The sequence below is a fragment of the Protobothrops mucrosquamatus genome, unplaced genomic scaffold (genome assembly GCF_001527695.2).
Source record: "Protobothrops mucrosquamatus isolate PMUCROS unplaced genomic scaffold, P.Mucros_1.0 scaffold1996, whole genome shotgun sequence".
NCBI classification, from domain to species: Eukaryota; Metazoa; Chordata; class Lepidosauria; order Squamata; family Viperidae; genus Protobothrops; species Protobothrops mucrosquamatus.
The window spans coordinates 24,089-38,801 of record NW_015388111.1 but is presented as its reverse complement, the minus strand read 5'-3'; the positions used below and the strand labels follow the sequence as shown (position 1 = coordinate 38,801).

At 46.0% G+C, this 14,713-nt stretch overlaps 1 protein-coding gene across 1 annotated transcript in view; it reads right to left on the bottom strand.

Annotated features, from left to right (window-relative positions):
• Positions 1-209: 209 nt before the first annotated feature.
• LOC107294571 (zinc finger protein 678) overlaps positions 210-14,713 on the bottom strand; it is a 37,557-nt gene continuing 23,053 nt past the window's right edge. Inside the window, exons 6-7 of the mRNA XM_015823809.2 lie at positions 2,027-3,251; positions 210-629 (exon numbers count right to left, since the gene is read on the bottom strand). Coding sequence (XP_015679295.1) covers positions 499-629; positions 2,027-3,251 — 1,356 coding nt within the window. The 3' untranslated portion in view covers positions 210-498. The remainder of the gene's footprint in view (positions 630-2,026; positions 3,252-14,713) is intronic.

Below are 14,713 nucleotides of genomic sequence, written 5' to 3'. Positions count from 1 at the left end.
CATAGACATGTAACAAGTGTCTTTGACTATTTTAGTATTATTTTAACATGTCGTTTTTGTTCTGGCTCTTGTCACACTACAGAAAGGCAGAAACAGCCCTACTGCTCTAAAGAAAGGACTTTTGCATATGCATGTATAGGATATCTGAATTCTATAAAATCTTCCTGAAGCAATTTCCACACTCCAAACGTTTATTTGGTTCCTCTCCAGGGTGGATTCCTGGGGCAAAAAATAAAAAAGACATTGTTGACTAAAATTGTTTCTTGCTATCTGTCTTCATTCTGGTTGCCTCCAGCCTCAGTTTCACTCTCTTTGATTTTTGTTCCGCACAAAAATAACTGCAAAAGGCAATTCTCTTCTTGTTCTTCTGTGATCTTATCAGATCAGTAGAAACTTCTGGGCCACATCTTCAGAATGTCTGTCAATGTTCTTTGAAAAGTTATCCCTTCTTTCCATTTTCTCTATTTTGATTCCCCAGGACTTCCAAATCTCTCTTATTTATTTAATTGAATTTTTACCCCGCCCTTCTCCTTGCGGACTCAGGGCGGCTTCTCTCATTTCATGTTTCGCTATTTGCGATGTCAACCAGCTTGACTTCTTTTTGTTCTCATTCTCCTGCATGTCTCTTACTTGGGACAAAAAGAAAAAAAAACTCATTAGAAATGTAAGGCACAAACTACAAAGAGACCATATATGAGATTCAATGTATGAGCGCACCATTTCAATTAATGGAAATAGGACACAATTCCAAATTTATCCAAAGATGAATAAAATGGCGGTTCTACTGGTTTTTGAAGCAAAACGGGACATTCCAAGCATCTTCAACTCCAAACTTCTGGAAAAAAAGGATTTTCTCTTATTGATATGCCACATGGTTGGAACTGTAAAATGATAAAATGTTTTTTTAAAAAGGGCACCCATAACTGTGTGATATATGTTTTCTGGAAATCCATTCATACTCCTGCACCATGTGCAGGATATCTCACATTTAGCTATGCGCTTTGGGATGAACACCCTTCAAATGGTGTGGGAGTATGAACGGATTTCCAGGAAACATTGTAGACTACAGGAACTCTTTGTGCTTCACTTTGAGATGCAGACAACACAGACTCATCCCCAACAACCTGTCTTCAACAGTGAAGGGACCCAGGGCAGAAAACATCCTGCAGCCAAGAAGGTTCCACACCCATTTGCACTACTCAAGTGACCCTGAGGGCAGAGGTAAACCTCCAAATGGCATCAATGACTCTCTTAAGGAATGCAAATGACCAGCTGTCTGCAAGGAGTATAAATCCTTCCACTCCCCACCATCTAGTCAGAGCTGAAGAAACCTCTTGGATGAGAAGTGAAAGGTTTTCAAAGAAAAACAAGAAAGTCCAGTTGCCTCCTGAAAAATAACGGGACCCGTTATTACGGAAGCTGTCAAGGCTGCTAACATCAGATGTTCTTGCTCGCCAATATATGAAGAAGCAGATATGTTTTATTTAGCCTGTGTATCACTTCTAGAGTTAAAGTCAGACAATGTTAGAAGAGAGGGGGGGAAATATGTACTGGGGGATAGTTAGCCATAACAATATTTCAGTACAGTATTTCCAAGGTCAGGTGTAACCAGAGGAGAGATGGGAGGGAAAGTTCACACTTCAAACTAATTGGAGAACGTGATTGATGACTGTTAAATGAAGGAGTGAGTTATGCTTTGTTACGGGTGATTGGGGGAGGGAGAATTCAGTTTTTGGCTACATTATGCCAAAGCTATGTAGCAATAAAAGGATTCTTTAAGGTAAACAAAGCCTTAAAGTTCTTTGAAAAGCTTCTTCTTTCGGAACCATGACAGCACCTTTGGGACAACCATGACCTGGAGGACTGAGAATCTCCACAGACAAAAGAAACAAGCAATTTTGATTGTACTTTTTTGACTATACCTTTTGGACACTCACATAGTTTTCAATCAGAACTTCGCAGTGAGAAAAGTACCTTTTCAGGAAAATACATTATATATTCAGGGATCAAGTAAATAGATTCATACCTAAATGGATCCTCATATGGGATGTAAGATTACTGCTGGTCGTGAAGCTCTTTCCACACTCCATGCATTTATATGGCCTCTCCCCTGTGTGGATTCTTTTATGGGAGGTAAACGACCCATTTTCACGGAACCTCTTTCCACATTCCAAGCATTTATATGGCTTCTCCCCCGTGTGGATCCTTTTATGAATAGTAAGAGAAGTGTTTTCACGGAAACTTTTTCCACACTCGAGGCATTTATGTGGCTTTTCTCCTGTGTGGATTGTTTTATGGGAAGCAAAATGACTGCCCCGGCTGAAGCTTTTTCCACACTCCATGCATGTATACGGTTTCTCTCCAGTGTGGATCCTTTCATGAAGAGTGAGGGACCCGTTATTACGGAAGCTCTTTCCACATTTCCTGCACTTGTATGGTTTCTCCCCCGTGTGGATCCTTTTATGAGAGGTAAGTTGAATCTTTTGAGTAAAGCTCTTTCCGCACTCTTTACATTCATACGGCTTCTCCCCCGTGTGAATCCTTATATGGGATGTGAGTTGAATATTTTGAGTGAAACTCTTCCCACACTCTGTACATTTGTACGGTTTCTCCCCAGTGTGGATTCTTTTGTGACAGGCAAGGTTGCTGCTTGTATTGAAGCTTTTGCCACACTCGGTGCATTTGTATGGCTTCTCCCCGGTATGGATCATTTTGTGAGAAGTAAGTTGAATGTTCTGCGTAAAGCTCTTCCCACATTCCGTACACTTATATGGCTTTTCCCCTGTGTGGATCCTTTTGTGGTAGGTAAGCGAACTGCTCATGCTGAAGCTCTTCCCACATTCCTTGCAGTTATACGGTTTTTCCCCTGTGTGGATCCTCTTGTGGAAAGTAAGGGAACTGCTCTCACTGAAGGTCTTCCCACATTCCATGCATTTATATGGTCTCTCTCCTGTGTGGATTCTTTGATGGGAAGTTAGCTGAGTGCTCCACCGGAAGCTCTTCCCACACTCCATGCATGTATATGGCTTTTCCCCTGTATGGATTCTCTGGTGCGAAATCAATTGAATATTTTGGGTAAAGCTCTTTCCGCACTCCTCACACTTATATGGTTTCTCCCCTGTGTGAATCATTCTATGGGAGTTAAGATTGACCTTCTGAGTGAAGCTCTTTCCACACTCGTCACATTGATAAGGTTTCTCCTCGGTGTGGATTTTTTTGTGGGAATTGAGATTACCACGCTGGCTGAAACTCTTTCCACATTCCATGCATTTGTACGGTTTTTCCCCCGAGTCAGTCCTTTCACTGGGAACAAGAGAAGTGCTCCCGCTGAAATGCTTTCCGTTCTCTGTATTTTTATATGCTTTATTTCTCATTTTGCCTTCGCCACATAAAGAAAGGCCCGACGTCCAACTGTAGCTTTTTTCAACCTCTTGGCATAGATCCTCTTCTTTAATGTGAATTGTGTAACGTTCATATAAATCTAAGCTCTCTTCAAATGCTTCCCCGTTTTCCACTTTTAGTTTTTCTTTCTGATCTCCTTCAGGAAGAAAGTCTTGAATTTCAATGGATGGGAAAGTTGAGTTCCTCTTACTCCCGTCTTTTGACAGATTTCTTTCGTTTTCTGTTGTTTCCGTGGGGTATGAAAACTCCTCTCTTCTCTCTTCATCCCTGAACATTTGGAAGGCTTCCTTGTTCTCTTGAACATTATTTCCTTAAGAGAAAAAAGAATGAACGGAAATTGAGGCAAGGTAGAGGAAGCAAAGTAATAATTCATAACACAGTAAAATGTGAATTTCCTAATGAAAATCTGCCAAGGATTCTCCACTGTTTTGAAAGGTGTCCTGCTGACCAACATTAAATACTCTGATCAAAGCCTTACAAAAGTTGGACTTTGAGTGACAGGTCATTATAACGGTCATATAAGAAAACTGCACAGTATAATGATAAAACACTTCTATTTTATGAGCTTCTTAAACTGTCACAAAATCCATTTGTGCCTAAGCAGGGGGTTAGACTAGAAGACCTCCAAGGTCCCTTCCAACTGTCTATTCTATTCTATTCTATTCTATTTTCTATTTTCTATATTTTCTATTTTCTATTTTCTATTTTCTATTTTCTATTTTCTATTTTCTATTTTCTATTTTCTATTTTCTATTATTTTCTATTTTCTATTTTCTATTTTCTATTCTATTCTATTCTATTCTAAATAAAGGAGTATACCTTTATGCAGCGGTGGGATTCAGCCGGTTCGCACCAGTTCAGCAGAACCAGTAGTTAATTTTTGGTTGCCCAGGCCCAGAATGGATTTCCAGAAGCGGCATCCACATAGAGAATCGGTTGTTCACATATTTGAATCCCACCACTGCCTTTAGACTGTTACATCTTTTATTCGATAAATTAATTTTACTTACGGAATTCTACTCACAGTTGGAATTCCATTTAAGAAAGTGAGGAATCAGGGAAAAGAAGTTTGTAACATTTATTGCCAAGGTGAAGAAGTGGGAGAATGAGAGCAAGGAGTTGTGTTACCTACATCTGATTATTATTTTTTTTTTTTGCTTATCTTGAAATATTTGCTATTAACTGAGAAAAGAACAAGTTTACGGTGAAAAGAGGGAGGAATTTGAGGTACACAGACAGCAGTCAGCACAGTAATAACATTTACATCTAGTATCACTAAATGACTTTTTTCCAACTGTCAGATGACAGATCCCCTCCTTTTCTTAGCCAGGTTAAGATAATTTTGTGAACTTTTGAAAAGAGAGAAACAAGTGGCTCTATTTCTTCATAAATGTTTTTTCTAAGCATCTGAGGACAGGACAGGGGGCCTTACCCAAAAAGGCCACATTTGTGGAGTTCTCCAGCATGACTTCTCTGTGCAGGTCTTTCTGAACAGGATCTAGCCGAGACCATTCCTCCTCAGAGAAACACACAGACACCTCTTCTAAAGAGACAAGAACCTGCAAAAAAAAAAAAAAAAAAGCGTACCCCTATGAGCAACCAAATTTAATTTAATTTTATTTTTATTATTTTATTTATTTATTTTTATTATTATTTATTTATTTATGATTAAAGGCCTGGAGACTAAAACATATGAAGAACGGTCGCAGGATTTGGGTTTGGCTAATCTAAAGAAAAGAAGGACTAGGGAGGGACATGATAGCAGTATTCCAGTATTTGTGAGGTGGCCGCAAAGAAGAGGGAGTCAACCTATTCTACAAAGCACCTGAAGGCAGGAAAAAGGAGCAATGGATGGAAACTAATCAAGGCAGACATGTCAAACACAAGGCCCGGGGGCCGGATGCGGCCCGCGAAGAGGTTTCATGTGGCCCGCGAAGCCATCCTGGAAACAGTGAGGGAACGGCCCCTGCTACCTTGGCCCTGGGCCAGGCCGGCCGGGAGCCAATGTACAATTTTGTGGTGGCCATCTATGCTGAAACGCATTCAGTCTTAGCTCCACAAGGCCGTCTGGAAACAGCGAGGAACCAGCCCCTGCCATGTCGGCCCCGTCCCCTGGGTGCATGCTGGGGAGGTGTCACCCTTTGTGAGGAATGAAGAAATGCACCATGCTTTGGCGCTTGCCCCGGTCCCACCCCCTTCTGCCAGAGACCCTCAGATCTGCCCCACTCCTGCCCAGGCCCCCACAGGCACCCTTGACGCAAACGATGTAGAGCTGGCCACTGAGTAGACCACACCCACTCCATCCACGCCCACCCAGTAGGCCGCATCCACCCTGGCCACACACACACCCCGAGGGCAACCGCAGTGCTGATGCGGCCCTCAATGAAATTGAGTTTTGACACCCCTGAATCAAGGAGACGAGCAACCTGGAATTAAGGAGAAGCTTCCTAATGGTGAGAACGATTCATCAGCGGAACAGCTTGCCTTCAGAAGTTGTGGGTGCTCCAACACCGGAGGTTTTAAGAAGAGACCGGACAGCCACCGGTATAGGGTGTCCTGCTTGAGCAGGGGGCTGGACTAGAAGACCTCCAAGGTCCCTTCCAGCTCTATTCTGATTCTGATTCTATGAGAATACTTTCCTTTTGATTCAGGAATCCCGAAGCAAAGGTTTGCAGTGGGTTAAATGGACACCTTCTACGGGGGTAAAACTCTGATGTGAAAAAAAAAACCTGTCAAGAGTTCACAGCATTTGAGGGAAGCAAGATTTGTGGATGAAGCTAATTATCTAAGGCAGTGGTGGAGAACCTATGGCACGGATGCCAGAGGCAGCACTTAGAGCCCTCTCTGTGGGCACTTGCACTGTTGCCCCAGTCCTAGGCCTTCAGCTGGGTTTTATAAAACCTTTTTGCTTTAGGCCTCCACCGCCGTGTGCAAAAAAAAAAAAAAAGGTTCAATCAATCAGTCGATTTCAACTTCTCGTGGGAAAAAAAAGATCTCGCAAAGTTGGAATTGAGTGATTGAACTTTTTAGTCCCACCCAGTCTGCCGTTACCACCGCAACCACGCCCACCCAATGGGCCACATCCACCCGGCACCCGACGATGCATAAGTGGGTTTTGGGTTGCAGTTTGGGCACTCGGTCTCTAAAAGGTTCGCCATCACTGATCTAAGGAAAGGGAGTCTTTAGATCTGTTTCAGTCAAGCTTTGGTTTGTACAGTCCAGACCTGGAGACATTTACAGATAGGCCTTGACTTACAAGGTACAGCCTGCCTGAAAAAGGGGACCTACTGCCCACGTTTAAAGTTCTGAGGCTCACGACTCCACCACCACATGGTCACATGACCAGGCTTTGGGCCCACAGCAACATGGCTGCATTTACTGCCATTTGCCGCATCCCGCAATCATGTGACCACGGTTCGGGATGGTTTTTACCAAAAACCAGCACTAACTTCAGTTTTCGACAAAACTACACTCAGAGCAAACAATGGGTTCACCCTTATGACCATTGCAACCCACTTAAAAACCAGGCGTTTGCTCTTGTATAAATGCAGTTATTTGCTTAACAGCCCCCCCCCCACAAAATGTCATAAATTCTCCATTTTTGGTTTCTCGAATCCCCAAAGGCTTGCAGTGGATTAAAATAGGCATGCTCTGCAGCACGTCTATGGAGATTCTCAGTCATCCACCTCATGGTTGTCCCAAAGGTGCTTTTTCAAAAGGCAACTGGACTTTTATTTTTTTTCCTCGAAGACGTTTCGCTTCTCATCCAAGACGTTGGGTGAAGAACTGAGCTGAAAAAGCTCCTTGGCTGAGAAGTGAAATGTCTTCAAGAGAAAAAAAAATCCAAGTCCAGTCGCATTTTGGACATGCTCTGCAGGGTTAAAAATCTGATGTGAAAAAAAAAAACAGAGTTCACAGCATTTGACTGATGTAACATTTGTGAATAATAATAATAATAATAATAATAATAATAATAATAATAATAATAATAATAATAATAATAATAATAATAATAATAATAATAATAATAATAATAATAAAGTTGGAAGGGACCTTGGAGGTCATCTAGTAGTCCAACCCCCTGCTCAGGCAAAAAACCCTATACCATTTCAGACAAATGGCTGTCCAGTCTCTTCTTAAAAACTTCCAGTGTTGGAGCATTCACCACTTCTAGAGGCAGGTTGTTCCACTGGTTAATTGTTCCATCAGAAAGTTTCTCCTTAGTTCTAGGTTGCTTCTCTCCTTGATTAGTTTCCATCCGTTGCTTCTTATCCTGCCTTCAGGCGCCTTGGAAAATAACTTGACTCCCTCTTCTTTGTGGCAGCCCCTGAGATATTGGAACACTGCTATTATGTCCCCCCTCGTCCTTCTCTTCATTAAACTAGACATACCCAATTCCAGCAGCCTTTCCTTATATGCTTTAGCCTCCAGTCCCCTAATCATCTTTGTTGCTCTTCTCTGTAGTCTTTCTAGAGTCTCAACATCTTTTTTACATCGTAAAAAAGGCATTGTAAAGTGGTATTAATACTTCACGTGATCTTGATTCTATCCCTCTGTTAATGAAGCCCAGCACTGTGTTGGCCTTTTTGGCAGCTGCAGCACACTGCTGGCTCATATTTAAGTGATTGTCCACTAGGACTTCGAGGTCCTATCTGAGGAAACAGATTATCTAGATCGGTTTCAGGCTGCAGCCATTCAGATCTGGAAGATATTTCATCTCTAATCTTGGATGAGGTGGTACATCCCCTTTCAAGGTTGGTGCATAATCTGACTCTTGCTCAATGACCAGAAAGGACTTGGCAGAACCTCAACTGGTGTACCATTTGCATCTTTTCCTAGATTGCGAGGCCCTTCTGTCATCCCAAAGATGCTTTTTCATGAGGCAAGTCGACTTTCTTGTTTTTCTTTGAAGACGTTTCGCTTCTTATCCAAGAAGCTTCTTGGATGAGAATTGAAATGTCTTCAAAGAAAAGACTCCACACCCATTTGCACTACTCAGCTGACCCTGATGATACAGATAAACCTCCAGGTGGCCTCAACGACTCTCTAAAAGAATGCAAATGACCAGCTGTCTGTAAGGAGTATAAATCCTTCCATTCCCCCACCATCCAGTCAGAGCTGAAGACATTTGTAGTTTTTTGGTAGTAGCATTTTATCTGGTTGTTAGCCGCCCTGAGTCCGCAAGGAGAAGGGCGGGATATAAATTAAATTATTAATAATAATAATAATTTCTTGAATGAGAAGCAAAAGGTCTTCAAAGAAAAACAAAAAAGTCTAGTTGTCTCCTGAAAAAGCAACTTTGGGAAAGACACTTGTTAGGATTAATTTCTGGGAATGGAAGGATTTATATTCCTTGCAGACAGCTTGGTCATTTGCATTCTTTTATTGCATTCTTTAACAGTGAAGGGACATTGGGCAGAAAACATCTGCAGCCAAGAAATCTCCACACACATTTGCACTACTCGAGTGACCTTGAGGACACAGGTAAACCTCCAAATGGCCTCAACAACTCTCTAAAAGAATGCAAATGACCAGCTGTCTGCAAGAAGTATAAATCGCTCTTGCGAGCGTCGCCGGGAACGTTGCAGGCGCTCACGCACGCAAATGCGCCTGCCCCTCCCACAAAACCATCCCTTCTTTCTCCCCTCCCCCCCATTCCAGGCTGCCAACCCAGAAAGGTTGCGGAACGCTGCTCTAGACGAAATGGGCAGCACACAAATCTAGTAAATTAAAATAAAATAAATAATACCTGAGTTGGGAGTTCAACTGTTTTTTCAACTCCATCAGAAAAAGGAGAAGAACCTATGAATACTGACTTTCCATCCTCTGTGAGCAAAAGTGACACAAGCAGAATTTTAAGACACATCATTACCAACATAGGGAAGCAAAAGAGATCCAAAATAACGAGATACAAACGGCTTTCTCCCCGAGGAAGCTTCTCTTACCGCAGGAGGTGTCTTGACTTTGATCTTCATGGAAGATCCTCCTGAAAGGCAACTCCTGGGAAGGATCTGGAAGATCCCTCCTTTCCCCGGGGTTCATAGAGATGGACTTCAAGTCAGGCCTCTGGAAATGAAGGATCTGGAGAAGCAAAGAAGTGCAAGTAAGAGAATGTCTATGGAGATTCTCAGTCATCCAGGTCCTGGTTATCCCAAGATACTTTTTTCAGGAGGCAACTGGACTTTCTTGTTGTTTTTTTTCCTCTGAAGACGTTTCGCTTCTCATCCAAGAAGCTTCTTCAGCTCTGACTGGATGGTGGGGAATGGAAGGATTTATACTCCTTGCAGACAGCTGATCATTTGCATTCTTTCAGAGAGCCAGGCTCCTTTAGAGAGTCTTTGAGGCAAAAGGCCAGCTATCTGCAAGGAATATAAATCCTTCCATTCCCCACCATCCAGTCAGAGCAGAAGAAGCTTCAGCTGAGAAGCGAAAGAAAAACAAGAAAGTCCAGTTGCCTCCTGAAAAAGCACCTTTGGGACAACCATGACACGGATGACTGAGAATCTCCGTAGACATTTAGCCATGCACTTTGGGATGAACACACTTCAAATGGTGGAAGGGAGTATGAACGGATTTCCCAAAAACATTGCAGACAACAGGAACCATTTGCGCTTCAGTTTGAGATGCAGACCACACAGACTCATCCCCAACAGCCTGTCTTCAACAGTGAAGGGACCAGGGCAGAAAACATCCTGCAGCCAAGAAGGCTCCACACACATTTGTACTACTCAGGTGACCCTGAGGACACAGGTAAACCCCCAAGTGGCCTCAACGACTCTCTAAAAGAATGCAAACGACCAGCTTTCTGCAAGGAGTATAAATCCTTCCATTCCCCACCATCCAGTCAGAGCTGAAGAAGCTTCTTGGATGAGAAGCGAAACGACTTGAAAGAAAAACAAGAAAGTCCAGTTGCCTCCTGAAAAAACACCTTGGTGCAAGTAAGAGAATTTACGGGGGAAAAAAATCAAAGCAAATTGTCACTGACTGCTCAGTGGAACAAATTGCCTTGAACATCTTTCCTTAGCACCACCTTCAAAACATTATTAGGGGAAACTGTTAAGACTCCCAACATATGGTTATTCTTTCATATCCCACTTTAAACTTGCCAGCTGAAGGTCTCTCACCTGAACTTCTGGCTTCTCCTTCTTTTCCTCCATCTGGCTCAGGAGGAAAGCTTCAGCCAGGGCCACCGCCTGGGAACTGGTCTCTGCTCCGCACTCCCGGACCCAGCTCTCCATCTCTGAGGGCAGGATAGCCAGGAATTGCTCCAGGATCACCAGGTCCAGCATCTGACCCTTGGTGTTCTTTTCAGGTTGCAGCCACTGGCAGCAAAGCTGGTGGAGATGGCTGCACATCTTCCGAGGGCCTTGGTCCCACAAGCCGGATGGCAGCGCAGCCATTTTCCTCCTGGTTGTTTCACAGAGAACATTCTGAAGGCCTTCCACTTTCCTCCACGGAGCATCCTTCAAAGAGGGAGCGTCCATCTCCACCTGTAGTCCACAGGCCTCCTTCAGAAGGTGAGAATTTAAGTCAGCGGGCACCATCTTTCCAGGTGCAAGATGCTCCTGGTGGGGGCCTCTTGTGGAGTTCTCCCTCCCTGGGACGTCCTTCAGACGGGGAGCGTCCATCTCCACCTGTAGTCCACAGGCCTCCTTCGGAAGGTGAGAATTTAAGTCAGCGGGCACCATCTTTCCAGGCGCAAGATGCTCCTGATGGGGGCCTCTTGTGGAGTTCTCCCTCCCTGGGACGTTCTTCAAACAGGGAGCGTCCATCTCCACCTGTAGTCCACAGGCCTCCTTCGGAAGGTGAGAGCTTAAGTCAGCGGGTACCATCTTTCCCGGCGCAAGATGCTCCTGATGGGGGCCTCTTGTGGAGTTCTCCCTCCCTGGGACGTTCTTCAAACAGGGACCGTCCTTCTCCGCTTGCAGCCCAGATGCCTCCTTCACCAAGGGAGGCCTGAGGTCCATGGCCACCATCATTCCTGACGCAAGGTGCTCCTGGTGGGGGCCTCTTGTGGAGTTCTCCCTCCCTGGGACGTCCTTCAAACAGGGAGCATCCATCTCCACCTGTAGTCCACATGCCTCCTTCGGAAGGTGAGAGCTTAAGTCATGGGGCACCACCATTCCTGGCGCAAGGTGCTCCTGATGGGGGTTTTTCGGGGTCCTCTCTGCAGGGTCCTCCGGGGGGGACCTGTGTCCCAGTCCCGCCTCCTCCAGGGAGACTTTTGGCACGGTCCCATTTGGAACCTCATCTTCATCTTCATCCTCATCATCCTCTTCTTCCTTCACCACCATCTCCAAGGGACCTGCTCGCACAGCGCTCTCCAGCTCTGCAGCCGGGCAGCTGGGCGCTCTCCTCCGCGCCAGGCGCAGCGCCTTCTCCAGCAGCGGGCGCAGCTCCTCCGGGGGCAGCTCGTCGGCTCGCTCGACCCAGCCTTCCTCCCGCAGGGCCTGGAGCAGGGCCAGCAGGCGCTGCCGCCCCGGCCGGGCGCGGTCTTCCTCCCGCGGCTCCAGCGCCCGGAGCGCCTCCCGCGGCCGCTGCTCCAGCAGCGCCTGCAGAGCGAGCGCGGCGCTCCCGGACAGGTCTGGTCCCTCCGCTCCCTCCAGCTCGGCCGCCAGCCCCAGCAGCGCCGCCCGCAGCGCCGCCCCGCCGGGCTTCCTCCCGCGCCTCCGTCCCGGTGGGGCGGCCGGGCCCGCGCCCAGCGCTTGGATGCCGCGCAGGAGCGCCATCTCCAGCCGCAGCAGCCCCTGCAGCCGCTCCTGCTCGGCCTCCGACAGCGCCGCGTCCCGGGCCAGCAGAGTCTCCCGGCCTCGCCGGGCTTGGCTGAGCTGGGCGCAGAAGCGCTCCAGGTCCGGCGGCTCGTCCAGCTTCACCGCCCAGCGCCAGCGGGCCTGGACCGGCTGGGAGACGCGCGCCGCCAGCAGCGCCTCGGCTTCGGCCAGCCTGCGCTCCAGCTGCTCCGGGGAGATGTCCAGCGCCGCCGCCGCCATCGCCTGGCCTGGCCGCGATTCCTCCGCCCTCTCCGGGCGGCGCCTTCTCGTGTGGTCCGCCCGGAGCCCCCGTAAGCGGCCCTTTGGTGGGGGATCCGCCGCTTGAATGGCAGCTGCTTGACCCGCCCTCTCTTCCAGGCCCCTCCTCCCCAGAGGCGCGGCTTTAGCCTCCCCCCCCCACTCCGTGAAGGGGGGGGAAAGAGATTCACGTTTGTTCGCCTTTCAACCGAACGCCCGCGGGCGCCGCCTGCATCTCAACCTCTTTCGTCCCCAAAGGTGTTTTTTTTTTTTACGAGGCGCCTGGACTTTCTTGGGTGTTTTTTTTTTTTTCTCTTCCAGGCCAGCAACTGGATTGCCATCTGTCAGAAATGGAAGGGTCTTCTGTTCCAGCAGGGATGGGTGGGGTTGGACTAGATGACCTGCAAGGTCCCTTCCAACTCTGTTATCTATTATGTTATCAACCAAGAAGCTTCTTCAATTCTGACTGGATGATGGGGAAGAGCTTTTTTTTTTTGACACACACACACACACAGAGAGAGAGAGAGAGAGAGAGAGAGAGGCTGCGGCAAAGAGGGGGTGGGGTGGGGTGTCAATTTATTTTCCAAAGCACTGGAGGGCAGGACAAGAAACAATGGATGGAAATTAATCAAGGAGAAAGGCAATCTGGAATTAAGGAGAAACTTCCTAACAGTGAGGACAATTAACCAGTGGAACAGCTCGCCACCAAAAGTTGTGGGTGTTTTTTTAATCACTGGAGGTTTTAAAGAAAAGACTGGATAGTCACTTGTCTGAAATGCTGTAGGGGTCTCCTGTTTGAGCAGGGGGCTGGACTAGAAGACCTCCAAGGTCCCTTCCAGCTATATTCTGATTGATTCTGCTCTGTTTTGAGTCTCTGATGTCTTCAATAGCAATAGCAATAGCAGTTAGACTTATATATTGCTTCACAGTGCTTCACAGCCCTCTCTAAGTGGTTTACATCTTACCCCCAACAATCTGGCTCCTCGTTTTACCGACCTCGGAAGGATGGAAGGCTGAGTCAACCTTGAGCCGGTGAGAATTGAACTGCCAAACTGTCTGTGCTGGCTCAGGAATTCTGGGAGTTGAAATCCACGAGTCATAAAAGAGCCAAGGTTGCCTACCCCTGCTCTAGACAGAAGCTGGAAAGTGGTTTGTTTTGGGCCGAGCAAGACTTAAACTCCTAAACTTGGATTCAGTGGCTATAGAGAAAATGGAGTCTCCGATAGATGAACCTGTCAAGAACCAATTCAAAAGTCCCAAAGAGTACAGAGAAGAGCAACAAAGATGATTAGGGGACTGGAGGCTAAAGCATATAAGGAAAGGCTGCTGGAATTGGGTATATCTAGTTTAACGAAGAAAAGGACGAGGGGGGACATGATAGTAGTATTCCAATATCTCAGGGGCTGCCACAAAGAAGGGAGTTAAGCTATTCTCCAAAGCGCCTGAAGGCAGGACAAGAAGCAACGGATGGAAACTAATCAAGGAGAGAAGCAACCTAGAACTAAGGAGAAACTTCCTGACAGTTAGAAGAATTAACCAGTGGAACAACCTGCCTCCAGAAGTGGTGAATGCTCCAACACTGGAAGTTTTTAAGAAGAGACTGGACAGCCATTTGTCTGAAATGGTATAGGGTTTCCTGCCTTTGCAGGGGGTTGGACTAGATGACCTCCAAGGTCCCTTCCAACTTTATTATTATTATTATTATTATTATTATTATTATTATTATTATTATTATTATTATTATTATTATTATTATTATTATTATTATTATTATTATTATAAGTTGTTGTTGGAAGGGACCTTGGAGGTCTTCTAGTCCACCCCCTGCTCAGGCAGGAAACCCTATACCATTTCGGACAAATGGCTGTCCAGTCTCTTCTTAAAAACTTCCAGTGTTAGTGCATTCACCGCTTCTGGAGGAAAGTTGTTCCACTGGTTAATTGTTCTAACTGTCAGGAGGTTTCTCCTTAGTTCTAGGTTGCTTCTCTCTTTGGTTAGTTTCCACCCGTTGCTTCTTCTCCTGCCTTCAGGTGCTTTGGAAAATAGCTTGACTCCCTCTTCTTTCTGGCAGCCCCTGAGATATTGGAACACTGCTATCATGTCTCCCCTCGTCCTTCTCTTCATTAAACTAGACATACCCAATTCCAGCAACTGTTCCTTATATGCTTTAGCCTCCAGTCCCCTAATCATCTTTGTTGCTCTTCTCTGTACTCTTTCTAGAGTCTCAACATCTTTTTTACATCGTGGTGACCAAAACTGGATGCAGTATTCCAAGTGTGGCCTTACCAAGGCATTGTAAAGTG